The 15,767-nt window shown below is 38.4% G+C and overlaps 1 protein-coding gene across 23 annotated transcripts in view; it reads left to right on the top strand.

Moving 5' to 3' along the window:
• Nucleotides 1-1,771: 1,771 nt before the first annotated feature.
• LOC137287475 (protein phosphatase 1 regulatory subunit 12A-like) overlaps nucleotides 1,772-15,767 on the top strand; it is a 104,898-nt gene continuing 90,902 nt past the window's right edge. For all 23 annotated transcript variants that reach the window (XM_067819810.1, XM_067819807.1, XM_067819809.1 and 20 more), the window contains exon 1: nucleotides 1,772-2,055. In XM_067819810.1, the coding sequence (XP_067675911.1) occupies nucleotides 1,810-2,055 (246 nt within the window). In that variant the 5' untranslated portion in view covers nucleotides 1,772-1,809. The remainder of the gene's footprint in view (nucleotides 2,056-15,767) is intronic.

The raw sequence follows: 15,767 nt of genomic DNA, 5'->3' as shown, positions 1-15,767 counted from the left end.
AGTACAGTGTAAACATCAATCAGACACTCCAATCAAGCATGCATGTATTTTGGCGACGCATGCGTCACGGTCACCACGGTTCGGATGTTACGGTGAGGTGACAGTCCACAGCATCATTATTCCGTTTATCATGTGTCGTCCGTCCGTCCGTCCGTCCGTTCGTTCGTTCGTTCGTTCGCTCGCTCACTGTTCCCGTTACGATCCGGGTTAGAACTGATCCTCAGTTACCCTCCTCTGCCATACAGATCCTGAAACAAACAAACAAACAAACAATGTATCCAAGAAAGCCCATGCTAGTCTAGATTAAGCCTAGGTTTCCGTACGTTCGGAAAATGAAGAAAGTTTCCGGGTTCCTTTTCATTATAGCTTTTTTTAATAACTGGGTTTTTTGTTGCAAAAGAAATGTTCATTTCAGGGATTAGTAGCTAGTCTCCATGCTTGTCGTAAAGGGCGACGGGATCAGGTTCGCTGCCTTCGTAGACACCTGTCATCGCATCCCTGTTACTGTGGTCGATGTTCATACTGTTGCTCACTGGATTGTCTGGTCCAGACTCGATTATTTACAGACTGCCACCATGTAGCTGGAATACTGCTGAGTGCGGCGTAAAGGCTAACTAACTCTCTCTCTCTCTCACGCTTCACCATCCAACAGACATGCAACACAGAGCACTTTCCACCCATATAAGGCTGCATACTCTGATTACTCACTCTCTCTCCCCCTGTGTGTGTGTGTGTGTGTGTGTGTGTGTGTGTGTGTGTATCTTTATATATGTTACAGACGACAATGAATGTACTAGTATGTGATTTTGTTGTTTGTTACTTAATTAATCATTTGTGTTGTCTGAAGACAATATAAAAACGCACACGACACAACTGTGCGTGTGTGTGCAATTAATACAGTATTAAGCATCAAGCAGTATCAAACATCTTTATAATAATGACATCGTTTATCAGTAGAACAGACAATCTGCCACTGCCAGCGACATAAATCCTAGCAGAACCAAATATGTAGAATCGATTTTTTTTCTTTTTCTCTCTGTTTGTCTAACCATTTCCCTTATCCTGTATTGTCAAGAAAAGTAAAGTCTCACCAGATCTATATAATTATAACAGACGTCCCGGAGCTTGTCATTAGTCCTTGATCCGGATTATGACTAATCAGGGACTTGGCTGACATTGAACCTGAAGGCATCGATAGTCGTTCAAACTATCGATCACTTGATTGTCTAGTTCAGTCTAGACGCATTTATTTCCATGCCGCCCCTATATTGGCTTGTAATTGTTAATCTGATAGATTATTGTCGTGTGTCTGTTGGTGCAAGGAAACAATCGTTAATAAGTAGTAATTTTTGTGTGTGAATACAATACATTTGCGATTGTCTTTATCAAAGCGTTGTCTTGATAAACACAGGGGTTTGACATGTGAAAAATGGCTAAACTCTCCTCGAATCTATTTGAGATATCATAAACGTGGCCATTTGTAAATACCCATCATCATTAAGGACGCTTAGAAGAAGTGTAAGTAGTACGGAAAGTATGATCCTTAGGAACTATTAGTTCCAGTCACCGCCACTAGGCTGACAGCCTCGTTCTACATTCGGTCAGGACGAACGGAATGCTCTACGCATTGCTATGCGCAAGTCCGGCTTATTTCCGGCTGTCGCTTACGGCCTGACATGCGCACAACACTATTTGTTACTTTAGTGGGCACCTGCAGTTACCTCCCTTAGAAAACAGAAAGGGGATTTACGGTGACTAACTTTCCGAGGTTGTGTTATTCAGGTCATTCCCTTCTAGGGATGAACTATCATGGCGGAGGAGAAACAAGTTAATGCCATGTTTCGTAGGCATGAACAATTAAAGCGGTGGGAGGATTCTGAGACAAACAGAGAGCCAGGTTCACCTAAATTAAAACCTAGAAAAGTTCAATTTCAAGATGGATGTATATTTCTGGCAGCCTGTTCGAGTGGGGACCGAGAAGAAGTCACTAGACTTCTGGACAGGGGGGCCGACATCAACACAGCGAATGTCGACGGTCTGACAGCCCTCCATCAGGTAAAAATAGACTGAAATCGTCAAAATTATGCTCTATACCCATGCCACAAACTGGTATCAGACTCTTGGATGTATTAACGGAATGGTATTGCTTAAAAATGGACATGATCACCATTTGTTTTGCTATAATTAGGTGAATACTCTCCAGTTGTTGACAGTCGACCGTTTACGATTTTGGTTGTAAACTCTCCTACATTTTCTCTTATGTTTGTAACACCGATACCAGCATAGAGCTGGGTCATATTATGCGATCTCACACAAGATGTTTTACATGTTTTGCATCAGTTGAAAACGAAAAGGTTCCCAAAATTGGTTATGAACAGAGTATGGGAACCCATGTCATGCCAGGAAATGACATACATTTAAACACAAACCCAGAGTTGCACTGATGAATTTGTTTACATAGTTGTGACAAGGATATTACACAGTGTGGGATTCTACATGTTTCATAAACAACAGGGACAAAGTATATCAGGACAGATCTCATCAGGATAGAAAATGTAGAATTCCAAACATTAAATTTGGAATGTGACATCATTTTTGGAAAGAGGAGATCTTCAATGTCTATTGTAGTAAACGTTGCAGACTTTGCTTTAGATATCATATTTTTCATCAAACAGAATTGAAGATACGATTACTCAAAGATAGGTGCACATGTATTTTTTTTATTCTAGTAGAGTACCATATTAGCTGTACTGAGTGCCCATTTCTTTAAGCTTCCCTGACTAACTTTTCCATGAATCTTTCATTATTATTTTATAGATGTCCCTTACAAGTACCTACACAACATTATCTTATACAGTCAAATCCAGAGGAGTCAAATCGCTGTACACCATGTAGTAAATTCAACTTAACAATGTATATGAGACATAGGTATGTCTATGATGGTAGAAATAATGGTTGGGAGCGACAATCACTTTGAGTTAGGCATAAAAATCGAGACTACAGCATTCAATTCATCGAAATTTTACTGTACATGTTAAGGGTTGCTCTCACTATAGATTTGGATTATGAGCATTGTTCACTTAGCTCTTTCCTTGAAGTAATTTCAGCTTGTTGAAGACACCTTTTTTCTGTCAGTTTACTTATCATGATGAGTAGCAGGTATCCCTACATTTCTTAATAGGTTAGCTAAATTAAGTTTGATCTGATTTTTTAATAGATGCAGCCCTAGTAGGTTATATACATATATATACACACACACACGCTCACCACTTCAGTTTTCCCCTTTAAGAAAATGAATATCTGATTTTGATCAAGTACTGTATAGAGCCGTAAACTGGACTCTCTATCTTTACATCAATAAACATGCTACATTTCAACAATTTAAATTATTCAAACCAAATACAGCTTTTCTAGCTGTATGATTATCATAAAACCAGTGTTCTTTTGGCTGATGTCTTCTTTTAAGAAAACAGTAGGGGTTGTAATGTCAGCTTATTTTTAATTTGTTATTTCCTTCATGGTGACATGGATGGATCAACTTAGTTTCTATGGGTTTTTTTTAGTTGTATGGTTAAGGTGACAGTATCTGGTTGAGAACTTTAATATTAGTTGTATCAATTTGAAATTGTGTTCATAGTATCAGTAGATTGAAGTCATAGTTGGTCACAGAGTCCATAACCATATTATTTACCTTTCATTTGCTGTAGTGATATGACCATTGATCAAGTAATCTACATTTTCCCATGTTTTCAATGGCACTCCTTGTTTGGTTTGTTTCTGTTGAAGTTATATTTTTCAGGGAGACTAAACATTAATCTACAGACAGACTAAACATTTAACTGTATATAAGCATTGCCAATATATTTTGAAAGGATCAAGCGGTTGACACATCCAAGTTGTAAAGATAGATGCTCATGATGGTGATCAATGGATTATTTACAGACTGCCATCATATAGCTGGAATAGTGCTGAGCGCGATATTAAGCCACAAAGAATCAAACCAGTGTATTTACCTAATCTCTCATTGCCACTAGGTAAAGCAAGCAATTTATGAAAGTGTTAATTACTGTTATTACTATCATTGCTTGCTAGGCCTTGCAAGAAAACGTGACAATCGCAGGGATTGGGAAAGGCAGGGATCATGGGTCATTTTGCACACTAGAATGAAAAATGGCTCATTATAATTTAAACTGTTTGAGAGGCATTCTAGAAGTTGCTGAGATAAAGATGACAAGAATTTTTATGGATGATCAACTTCTTTATTGCAGCTTCTTTATTGCAGCTACCCTGCAATAAAGAAGTTGATCATCCATAAAAATTCTTGTCATCTTCATTATAATTTAGAAGTTTACTATTGATACAAGAGCAGTGGCCCATTCTAAATTCAGAAAATGGCTAATAATCCTGAAATTAGTGAAACTGGCCCATTGTCAAAGTTCTCTTTCCCAATCCGTACAAATGTAAATATTGTCGTTGGAATGAATTATTACTGATTATTGGTTTGAAGTATGGGTTACTGACGTGGATTACATAAACAGTTGTGAGGAAATGGTTTTCTAATTTAAAATACCAATGGACATGACATTACTAAAATATTTTGGAAATACCAAACTCCTTCCTCCCTCTTCTGAATTTCTCACCTCCCAAAATAGGTTGTTCTTCTGATTAAATTTGGTTCATAGCTTTTATTGAACATGTCTCCATGGTGATTGGTAACTAGAAATCCATGCTGGTCCTAAGAGTGGATTGGGTGACCAGAATGCTGACTTGGTGGAATATTGTTGTATCCTGACACAAGCATGGCTTCTTGCTTATGGTATCAGTGAAGGGTTTTCGGATGTGAACATGATATAACTATAACTCTCCATAATTAATATTCAGGGAATCATTCTGTCTGTTCAGCAAAACGCACATTGCTATCACTAACAAGGTCAGGGTTACATGTTTGGGCAGTCTCAAGTTTCAAATGAAGAAAAAGAGCATTTTTGAAGTGTCAACTGTTTTAGGTGATCATTATCACTAATGTTTATGGTATAAGGTCACACTGACCTAATTTACTTCCATGACCTGTAAGAGATAAAAAGCTTTCATGTTTCTAAATTAAGTCTTATCAGACAAATGGAATGTGAATGCCTTTGGTTTTGGTAATAACCTACTTTATCCAATGGCAGTTAGCATCTCATTGATCTGACCAATATATAGACAGGAAGTGATTAAGCTTGCTAGGAAGCCTTACAGTGTATTGCTTTATAGGAACTGAACATGCTCAATGAGGCCAAATCCCATATTTGAATCATGCCAGGTTGTTGAGTGGGGATAGTTTCATGTAGTGATAGGATGCTGATTCTAACCATGCAAACAGTTTGTCTACTGAGGCAGGGGATGACTCAGAGCTGTGTTGTGATGAGATGACATCGTGCTGATCTCTACTGATGCTGATGGCAAGGGGGAAGGGAAAGGATTCTGTGCTGTCACTATCAGTGTCACTTAGGCATTCATTTAAAAATACGATGCATTTTGATATTCTTAACCAGTGTATTTTTCTAGCTCAATTCGGTCTTTCCTAATTACTCCACAATATGCTATCATCATCAGAGTTACCATTTGGTAGGGTAAAAATATTCCATGCATTTGGGTTTGTCAGATCAATGATTGAGAGCTTCAAATTTTAAATCAGTTAAGTTGGGTTTTATAAATATAGCTAGTCCATATTTTGATTGGGGATTTGGGCGAGTGTGGTAGCTGAGTGTCTGGTGTCCCACACTTTGATATTGCTAAAAGCAAATGTAAAACCCTTATTCACTCACTCGTTAAAAATAGTCTTTTCTAGTTTTACTTGTATTATTGATGAATTGCTGTGGATGTGTGATACAGAGGGAGATTGCTAGAACTGTATTATCAAGTAGACTTTATTCATATGAACTCGATAACCCATCAACAGTTATGGGCACAATGCAGAGCAGTAGTAGCTGCAACGCTGTTGGACGTGGTTTATGACAGTATGTCATCTAACTTTATTATGTAGTTCAAAGTGTAATCATACTTCATGGCTGGTATATACATGGGAAATTATGTGAATTGATATGATCATTAAATGTGTTGTTCGGGATGTTATGGTGTTAATTGGTGTAGTTTTTCTGGAGTCTGCTATCGTAGGCATTTGTTCATAGTTGGCAGGTTTAATGTCTCACTGTAATAACATACTTCGCTGTATGTATTATGTGTTAAATGCAGTGTGATGATAAAGATAAGTTGTATGGGTTTTCTCTTTCGCCATAATTGTGATAAATGTAGTATAACATTTCATAATATTGAGATCGAGCATTGGGATTTCTTTCTCTGATTGGATAATAATTGTGGTAGATTTTCCCAAATTTGTAATCACTGCTTTGAGTGGCATTTTAAAAGTTAACAAGTACGATGCTGACAAATTTATGGATACCAACTTCTTTTTATTGTGTGAGTGTGGCATTTGGGCACTTAGAGAATACGAGAGGGAAGGTAAGGACACAAGACAGTGAGGTAAGGGGTACCGATGGGGAGGTAAGGAGTATTGGAGAAGGTAATGATGCGGGAGGGAAAGTTAAGTTTAGGGGCTGGAGAGGAAAGGGTTATGGGATAGGAGGGGAGATAAGTGGTTCGGGAGAGGAGGAATGGTGAGGGTGATGTAAGGAGTATGAGGAGGGGTATGGAGGGAGAAGTAAGGATACATTATGGGATATGTGACTGTGGGATAAGGGATACTAGAGGGGAGGTAAGGAATATGGGACTGTGAGGTAAGGGGTACAGGAAGGGGAGGTAAGGAATATGGGACTGTGAGGTAAGGGGTACAGGAGGGGGAGGTAAGGAATATGGGACTGTGAGGTAAGGGGTACTTGCAAAGGGGGTAAGGAGCATGAGTGTGAGGTAAGGGATACTTGGAAGGGAGGTAAGGATCATGGGACTGTGAGGTAAGGGGTACAAGAGGGGGAGGTAAGGAATATGGGACTGTGAGGTAAGGGGTACAAGAGGGGGAGGTAAGGAATATGGAACTGTGAGGTAAGGGGTACAGGAGGGGGAGGTAAGGAATATGGGACTGTGAGGTAAGGGGTACAGGAGGGGGAGGTAAGGAATATGGGACTGTGAGGTAAGGGGTACAGGAGGGGGAGGTAAGGAATATGGGACCGTGAGGTAAGGGGTGTGGGAGAGTGTTTAAAAGTTATTGGCAAGTGTCTCAAGCCAGGACTTACTATCTGTCTTCAGTGTTGTTGGTACCTTAGTACTAGGGTGGGTGTTCGAGTAGCCTTGTGGTTTAAGTTCTCTCTTCAGACTGAAAGCCTGGCTTTGATTCCCCACCTGAGCAGTGTGTGAAGCCTATGTCTGGTGTCGCCTGCCTTGATATTGTTGGAATATTGCTGGAAGCAGCATAAATCAACCCGTTCAGTTTTTTTCACCATTTTCAATAAATGATTCTCTTCCAAAATACATCAAGATGAAAATATGCAATTTTCCATTTATGCAGAAATGTCATGACAATTGACTTGTGCCGGTTGGTGTTTTAGGAAATAGATGTTTAGGCTGATTGGTTTGTTACAGCTGTTAAATTTTGATGCTGTACTGTTCAGTCATATGGGTCGACAATCTCCTGGCCTTGAATGTGTGGAGTTGAAAGCATACTTTGAAATGTATAATTACTTGGTTTTTCAATCTGTGATGGATGAAACATGAAAAAGATTTGACACAATCATGTCAGACTTTAAACTGAATTTCAGGTTGTTGAAAACTGTGAATTGAATTCCCTTTGTGTGTGGTGTATGTGTATGTTTTAATCACAGATGGGATGTGTCTTGATCATGTCGAGACTACAACATCTGTTTTGATCACAAAGTTTAGTCACTGATTATTTGGCAGTGACAGAAAATAACTGAAGACAGAAATGTATACCAGATCAGATCAACATGTCGAGATCACTGTTTTAGAAACATAGCTAAATACATCAAACATATCAGATTGTCCTTTATTCTGTTGATTATTTAATTGTCAGTTAGACCCGTCAATGCAACATTGCTATTTAGTCGTCTGTTAATTCCTCTTTGTTGTCTATATATTTACAAACTTAGCACTCAGTCTAATCCCTGTAACCTATCCCGGATCCAGAAATCCCATCATTTCATGATATGATGGAAGTGATACGTTGACTAGTTTTCCTGTGATAGCAGATGAGATGCTGGTCTGTGGCCAGCTCTGCCTGGACATAAATCAGCAGTTGTTGGAACTTGTGGTATTAGGTGTAGGCCGTTAGAGGTCAAATGTAGAATGTTTGTGCCTTTGAGACTGACACTGTGTAGTGTGCCTCTGAATAATCTCTGGTCAATAGATAGTACACACTCACCATATCATATACTATTGATGACACCTTTTGCCTTGGTTCCGATTTCTTCTCAGGGGTTGCTCCCGATGGGAAGAGAGAGAGATCAACCTGTCATACTGAGTGACAGAGACTTGAGACTGATCATATTTTTAATACAGTTTGTGAGACGTTTACAAAGATTATATCATGGATCTGTTGCTTTCCTTTATCTTTCATATCCTTGACTTGTTTTTTGTCATCTTTGTTGTCACATATGTTCTTTTTATGTTAATAGCAGTTGATTCAGCACATTGATGCAATGTGTGAGCAGCCTATCGCTGGTTTTAACTGTAGAATTATTGCTAGAAATTGGCCTAAAACTCCACTTTAATTTATGGTAATACAGTTTTGGTTAGTACAGATAGATATATTTGAGTAAAGATACTTACTACATAGGATGAAAGGGTCATGATCAGTTATTTCTTTTTATGCTGATTTTTAAATGTAGCACAATTGCTTGTGTCTTGGTCAAATTGAATTACAATGGAGAGTTTCATTTGTTTAGTGTATCCATTTCACAGGCCAAGGTCGCCGAGATCCAATAAGGTTTGGTTCAGTATTTTATGGATTGAGTGTAATTTTGAATACAACCTATGTGATGTATTGGTCAATATTAATCCTCAGAGTCGAGTGGTCATTGTCAAGGATTTACAGATATAACTTAAATATTAAGGTAAAATTTCAAGGGTTCTGAATTTCATACTATTAGACAAAACCTTTATGACTTTCACTGCTAGTACTACTGATGTCAAATCAGCGTCTAATAAATTTTCATTTGGCCTAATATGTTTCTATAACCAGGATTCATTGAACATGATGTCGAGGGAAATAAAAGGCTATGTCCTTACTTTCAGACACTGATGATTGTATTTCTTTGCTAGCCAGGAATGTGTAGGATACAACACATTGTTATAATGAGTTCAGAGAATCACATGGTGAGCACAATGAACTAATATGCGTAACAGCACACTTGTCTTATTTTCCTGCTCTTGTCGTTACTCTGCTTGCTGGTATTGATATGAAACAAATGTTATTCCCTACATCAGTGGGAATCCAGTACAAGTTGTAGCAAATTCTTTCCTGGATTTACCGTTACAGATTCTGTCGCATGTTTTTAGATGCTCTTACTTTGACAGGCATGTTGTGTCAGTCCCATCCTCAGTAGAAACTGCGTATGTTAGTGCAGACTCAATACGTGGAGTAAATTTGGGTTTGACATGATACCACTTGTAACAAGTGTAAAGACATCATTACGTACAGGGGTAGATTAATTGTATTCAGCTCAGATGCAGCTTACTTCAGATTATGGTAAAGTAATATAACCAGATTGTGTGTTAAAACACAGGTTGTTCATAGTCTCAAACAAGAGCTTGTGTCTTGCCAGGTTTAGTTACTTTGACATTTGCTTGGGTTCTAGAATTGAGGAAAAAGTTTGCAGGGTGACCAGATTGTGTTTAAGGGTACAGTAAGTGTGCATGTATGTAAGCAAGCTCTGTAAATGTGAGCTATGTGTGTTACTGCATCAGTCAGTGCTACAGCTGGGACAGTGGGGAGGGAGCCGTGTGACAGTCATGGCCGACCTTGTTCATCATAATTACATGGTTGCAGTTTAACATGACAATTGTAGGTGAGGGATTGAATGTTTGTTTGTGTTGCCGTCACCTGTGTTACACATATATCACAGGCTGTCAGCTGCCTGTGAGTAATTGGGTTTGAACCTGCCGTGGTTAATACTAGCAGAGCACAGGTCCATGGCATCACTATATGGAGGGATGTAATCAAGCTGCTCCCACAGTGTGGCTGTGCTTGTCAGGTCTTAGGATGGACATGTGGACTGCGGCTAGTCTGTCTCAGTCACCTTAGGATTATTCTCCTTCTTGTCAGGCTCTTGCAGTAATTCTATAAGTATAACGTTAAATGAAGCAGCTGGAGATCTTACCTCAGGTTTAGGTCTGAATGTATTCTATATAGCCAGGATATTTAGAACCAAACACTACACATGAATTTGATAAACATCCCTAAGGTAATATCCTTTTCAACTGAAATGATGGTGCTTGTGGTTCTATCAAAATTGTGTATTTTCATTTAGCAAAGCGTTGCATTTTTTCTTGAACTTGAGTTGGCAGGAATCAGTGAGTGAGTGAGTTCAATTTAATGTTGAAGTCAGCCACATTCCAGGTAGGTGGCAGCTGGTAGGAACCAAGGCTGAAGGAGAACATGTTTAAATGTCAACTCTGGTATAATGGGCAACATGACCTGATAAAGGAATAAGGATTCCTAATAGAATACTGTGTCCCTTTAAATACTGGAGTTCATGTCTTCATAATTTGTGACACTTTTATATTCCATTCAATGATACTTGTTCAAGCAAAATTTTGACAGTTGATTTGTTTTGTTTTATTTTGTCTTTAAATGGCAGATATCCATATACACTCTATACTGTCAAAAATGTGGGTGTTGCTACACTGGTTTAACTTTTAGGGGGTTATAGACTGTACACTCACTTCCTCCCTTAACTCACTCACCAGCCCTCCCACCAGAACATTGACTCAGAGATACTGAATACACACCGATGCAGCATCATCAACTGGGAGTGTTTATAAGCATACATACGTCTCTACACACTTCCACCATAGTCACCATCTCCAGCTGAAATTGGCATGTGTATATCTTGAGAAACGCTTGTTTTTCCATGTTAGTTTCATGCTTAGACTCTTGTTAATTACAGCCAGTGTTGTATTAGTAGCTGCTTGTAGGATATGAAATATCCTAATGATCATGTGATTTAAGGCCCTATCTCACTGCATCTGCAACACATGTATTGGGCATTCATTAGTGGTTGTTATAAACAAAGTGCAGGAATAGTCCGCCCATGGATGTACGGTACGAGTTACCAGGTGCAACTGCTTTCCTTGTTCGGTCTGATATGTATATCTCTAGATTGTAACAATTTGATTCATCATTTGTCCAAAGCTGAATCCGTTGAAACACTTTTCAGTCCAAAAAATATTAACAAAATAGCAACTCTGGGATCTTGTGACAATGATGCAAAGTACAGTATTCAGAGGAAGTGTCAATTCATGTTGCATGTTAGAATTCTTGATGTCTTCGATTTCATATATTCTTTTATATTTAGATATAGTTCATTCGACATGGTAGCTGAGGATCAATTCAGATGCATGATGCCACATAACCTTTCATGAGGATTGTGTATTGTTGGCGCCAGATCACTCCCATACCTCATGTCTGCCACGCACATATACTAGTACTCCCGAAGAAAAAAGATAGTCCTTGTATTGTCTTCTGTGTTACTGTTTCAAAGGGCCATGATAAGACTTTGTATTAAGAAATCCATGAAGGTCTGGATTGGAAATAGTCTTCAGCTACACATGCTTGTTGTAAGAGGTGACTTACGGTGACTGTCTCAATTGCTTAGATCTATTCTCAAGATTGCAGTCACAGGATTGTCGTGTTCACACTTTATTATTTACAGACCATGCAGATGGAATAATGCTGAGTGTGGCATTAAGCCACAAAGAACTAGATAGTATCATAAGGGTTATACATGGCCCTTAGCTTTAATGTTTAATTTCAAAGAAATATTATTCTTCATCAGTCCAGCCTGATATCTTATCCACCAACCCAAAGCTAAAGTTAAGGGATGCTTCCTCCTCTCACTAGTCTTAGTCCAGTTGATGTGAATGCTGGTTACCTGGCAAGCTTGAAAACCTTGTACCAGATGTTTTTACAATGAACAACTTCATTGGATGGCTGCCTAACATATATTATTTCTATGAGCACAACTGTCTTGTTCAGAGACAAATGTTTGGCACTGTTGGTTCCTTGTTATTTACAGTTCACCATTATCACATTGACCTTCAGTGAGTTTCTGACAACTTGCTTGAAATTACACAGTAGCACTGAAAATGCATTTTGAAATCAGCTATTGTACGTGGTGGCCATGTTAGCATGTTTACGGACATTTCCATGGTGTAATACTTTATAACATGAAAGAGTGCTTTGGTTTACAGAGTACCCTCACAATGACGCAGTTGGGCAAATTGTTTCTCACCGAATGTTTTACCACTCTGTGCTAAATATATAACAATATCACCGGACTCGCTTCTACAATATCAAATTTCTGAAATATTGAAATAGCTTGTGCATGGTTTTGATCATCAAGTTTGGTTGAGTTACTAGATCCATAGATACTCAACCTGGAGCAGCTTCTTTGAAGATTCTTCCCCAAACCGTGAGCACTGCCAACAGAAATAACACGATGACTACATAACATGAAAGACATAAATCCAGCTTGTGTAAGCTTGTTATTGTGTGATGCCTGTATTATTTTCCAATGTGTAGAGAATATAATTGTGTGTCTAAACGGCTGCAGATGCCTGCTTGTTATTCTGAATCTATCAAGGTTATACAAGTCAGTGTAACAAGATCACCTTAAGATCACAAGTTCATGTCTTAGTTTTATCTGCATGATGGCAGCATAACAAATATCGGCCAAATGCGCCTTGCTGTTTCTCTTTATCAAGTCTCTTCACCATTAATCACTGCCTTGTTATAATCCATATTTGTGGGTGTATGCCTGGGCGATGTTTGCTTATTTGGAGGGTGCTGAGGCTTTAGGAATTATTTTTGGAATAGGTGCGCTATCAATAGAAATGCTTTTGTGTATATATATATATATACCCTTTCATGGCATTTCATGTGAGTTGAGGATATGTTCAGGGTAGACCATGTGTTGACTGAGATGTTTGAGATTAAGATGCTGTTGAACTTATCACCTGTTCCCCCTATCAATAAATGGTACGACCGAGCTGAGGCAGCTGGTTGCCTATGTTGTATATGGGAGATAGGTTTCCCCTGACCTTTCAATGAATCCCTCTATATCAGGTGAAAAATGATAGACTTGCTGAGGCTGTCTTTTGTCGGTTACCAGAGAAGTCGGTCATTCATTCTCATCTAAATGTTTTGGTTTGGATTATTGATTTAGTTTAGACTGCTCAAATTATCTCATTGTTTGCGAGTCACATGTATGGAGTTGAGATACTGAGATGTAGTGTGAAGGATTTGGATTCCAAGGTCCAGTTTAAGCAGACATATGAAAACAAATTGTTATTATATTCTTAAATATCAATGGTCCAGAGAAAATGTTTAGTTCGAGTTTGAGATAGATTTTGATGATTTTTTCTGAAAGTCTTTACATTGAATTCATTAAGGGTGAGTGAGTTCAATTTTATGCCACACTTAGCAATCTTCCAGCTATATACTTGTGGTCTGTAAATCCAGTGATCAACAGCATGAGCATCAACCTACTATGGGATACTATGACATGTGTCAACGAAATCAGCAAGCCTGACCACTCTGTTCTGTTAGTCACCACTTAGGACAAGCATAAGTTGCAGAAGATCATTTCTAACCCCATCTTCATGGATCGGATTAATTATGTTCGAGCAATAATCCATACCCTGAAGATATGATGAGATAGCGTAGACCAACACCCAGAACCTGACCTCAGATTAAGCTGCTTCTGTCTGCTAGTGCTGGCCAAGTAGACTGATGAGCAGAAATACTGGCAATGGGTTGAATTATTAACAATTGTTGAAATGAAAATTTTATCATTGATAATATCGTCCATGAATTATTGTGATGAAAGATAGACTTTATTCAAACAGACAATACATATTTACATTTTTATTCAACGCTGGTTCTGAAATATGTTGAGAGCTATTTTATTAGTAATCTATACACAGATACTTGCACCACTCAGCCTAAATGTGAAATAGGTTTTTCAATCTCATTTTTGCTTAAAGTTACTTCTCCAATTTTTGTCAGTAATTTATCAATGTTTTGTTAACATTTATTGATCTCCATAATATCTATCAACACAGGCTGCTGGGAACAGAATCTGCAAGATTTGATAGCTAATTTTGCTATAGCCATACATGTGAGATGTGAGCTAAAATTGGACTCAAAAAAGTTTGAAAAGACATTTTTGGTTACTTTTACATGCCATGTTGCTATGTGGTTGTTGTTCATTTGACTGTGACATGACATGCTGATGAGGTTTCTATTTCCCAGAAAACTGGTGGCTATAGTACAGATCAGCTGCACTATTTCCTGATTTCATAGTTCAGCCTGTACATTTATGGAATGAAATATTTGTAGAAACTGATATTGCTAAGGGAAAAGATGTATTATTTCGTTTATGCATGTAATTGTTATCATTGACTTGTCAAGTTAGAGACATTTTATATGATGTTCCGGAAGTGGTTTGGGAAAGTGTCACTTAAGTATTTCAAGTATCTCACGATTCAGGAAAATGCTCACTGCTAAAGCACCACTGAGTAAGCCAGTGTGTGTAAGTCTTGTCAAACAGGGAGGTTGCAGTTCCTGTCTTGATATAGTAATTGTAAATACATCATTAACAGGTTGGTATGGTATGGTAGCCTTGTGGTCAGAACATTCGCTTGTCACTCCAAAAACTTGGGTCTGATTCTCCTCATAGGACAATGTGTATTTCTGGTATCTCCCATTTTGATATAAGTGGAATATTGCGGAAAGTGGCATACAACTACACTCACTCACTCATTGCCAAGTTGCACATGTGATCATTATTCCATCCCACAAAGTGATCATTAGCATTGGCTTAAGATAGTCATATGGCTAGTTTCATGAGTTATTGTAAGGTGTTAACTTATTCTTTTGCATGTGAGGAACTTTGATGAGGATTAAGTATACTATTTTCTTTTTGGGCCGTTAAAAGTGGATTAGATCAATATAGTAAATGACCTGTTTGTGTTAGGTTCCCAGTACCAAATATGTTCTGTTTAAGATGTCAAATGTTGATTGGATGGATACAGGTGTAGCCTGATAAGGTATCATCATGTAGAATGTTCTTCATAGCTCAGTGAGTCAAGCATGGTTTGGCCTGGCTCAGAATGTACTATGCATCGCTGTGATATAATAGGAATATTGCGGAGTGGTATGGAACAATATTCACGTGCAGACTGATATGTTATTACACCATGAGCTATTTATCACCCAGAGCTTTTAGACTGAGTATTGACCACCACAGTGGTAGTGTTAGGGCTAAGACTGGCATGATGACAACTCTTGTTGTTCTGCCTGACAGCCTTCAAATAACAGTAACACCGAAGACAGGGAAGGCTTTTCAGCTGTTTAGCAGTTCTGGAGACTTTTCAAAGTCTATATGCTGGCTGACAGCCAATGTCTTTTAAAGAGCAAATGTGAAGAGTTGAAGTGTCTTTCTTGGAGAAGACATACCTTTAGAGACTTGAACCAGTCTGCTTGCAGACATGTAGCCACAGAGATACCATGAACCATTCTGATATGAAGTGTCTGA

This window comes from Haliotis asinina, chromosome 6, assembly GCF_037392515.1.
Source record: "Haliotis asinina isolate JCU_RB_2024 chromosome 6, JCU_Hal_asi_v2, whole genome shotgun sequence".
Lineage (NCBI taxonomy): Eukaryota > Metazoa > Mollusca > Gastropoda > Lepetellida > Haliotidae > Haliotis > Haliotis asinina.
Note: the sequence above shows the minus strand (reverse complement) of the source record. Positions and strands in the feature narration are given on the sequence as shown.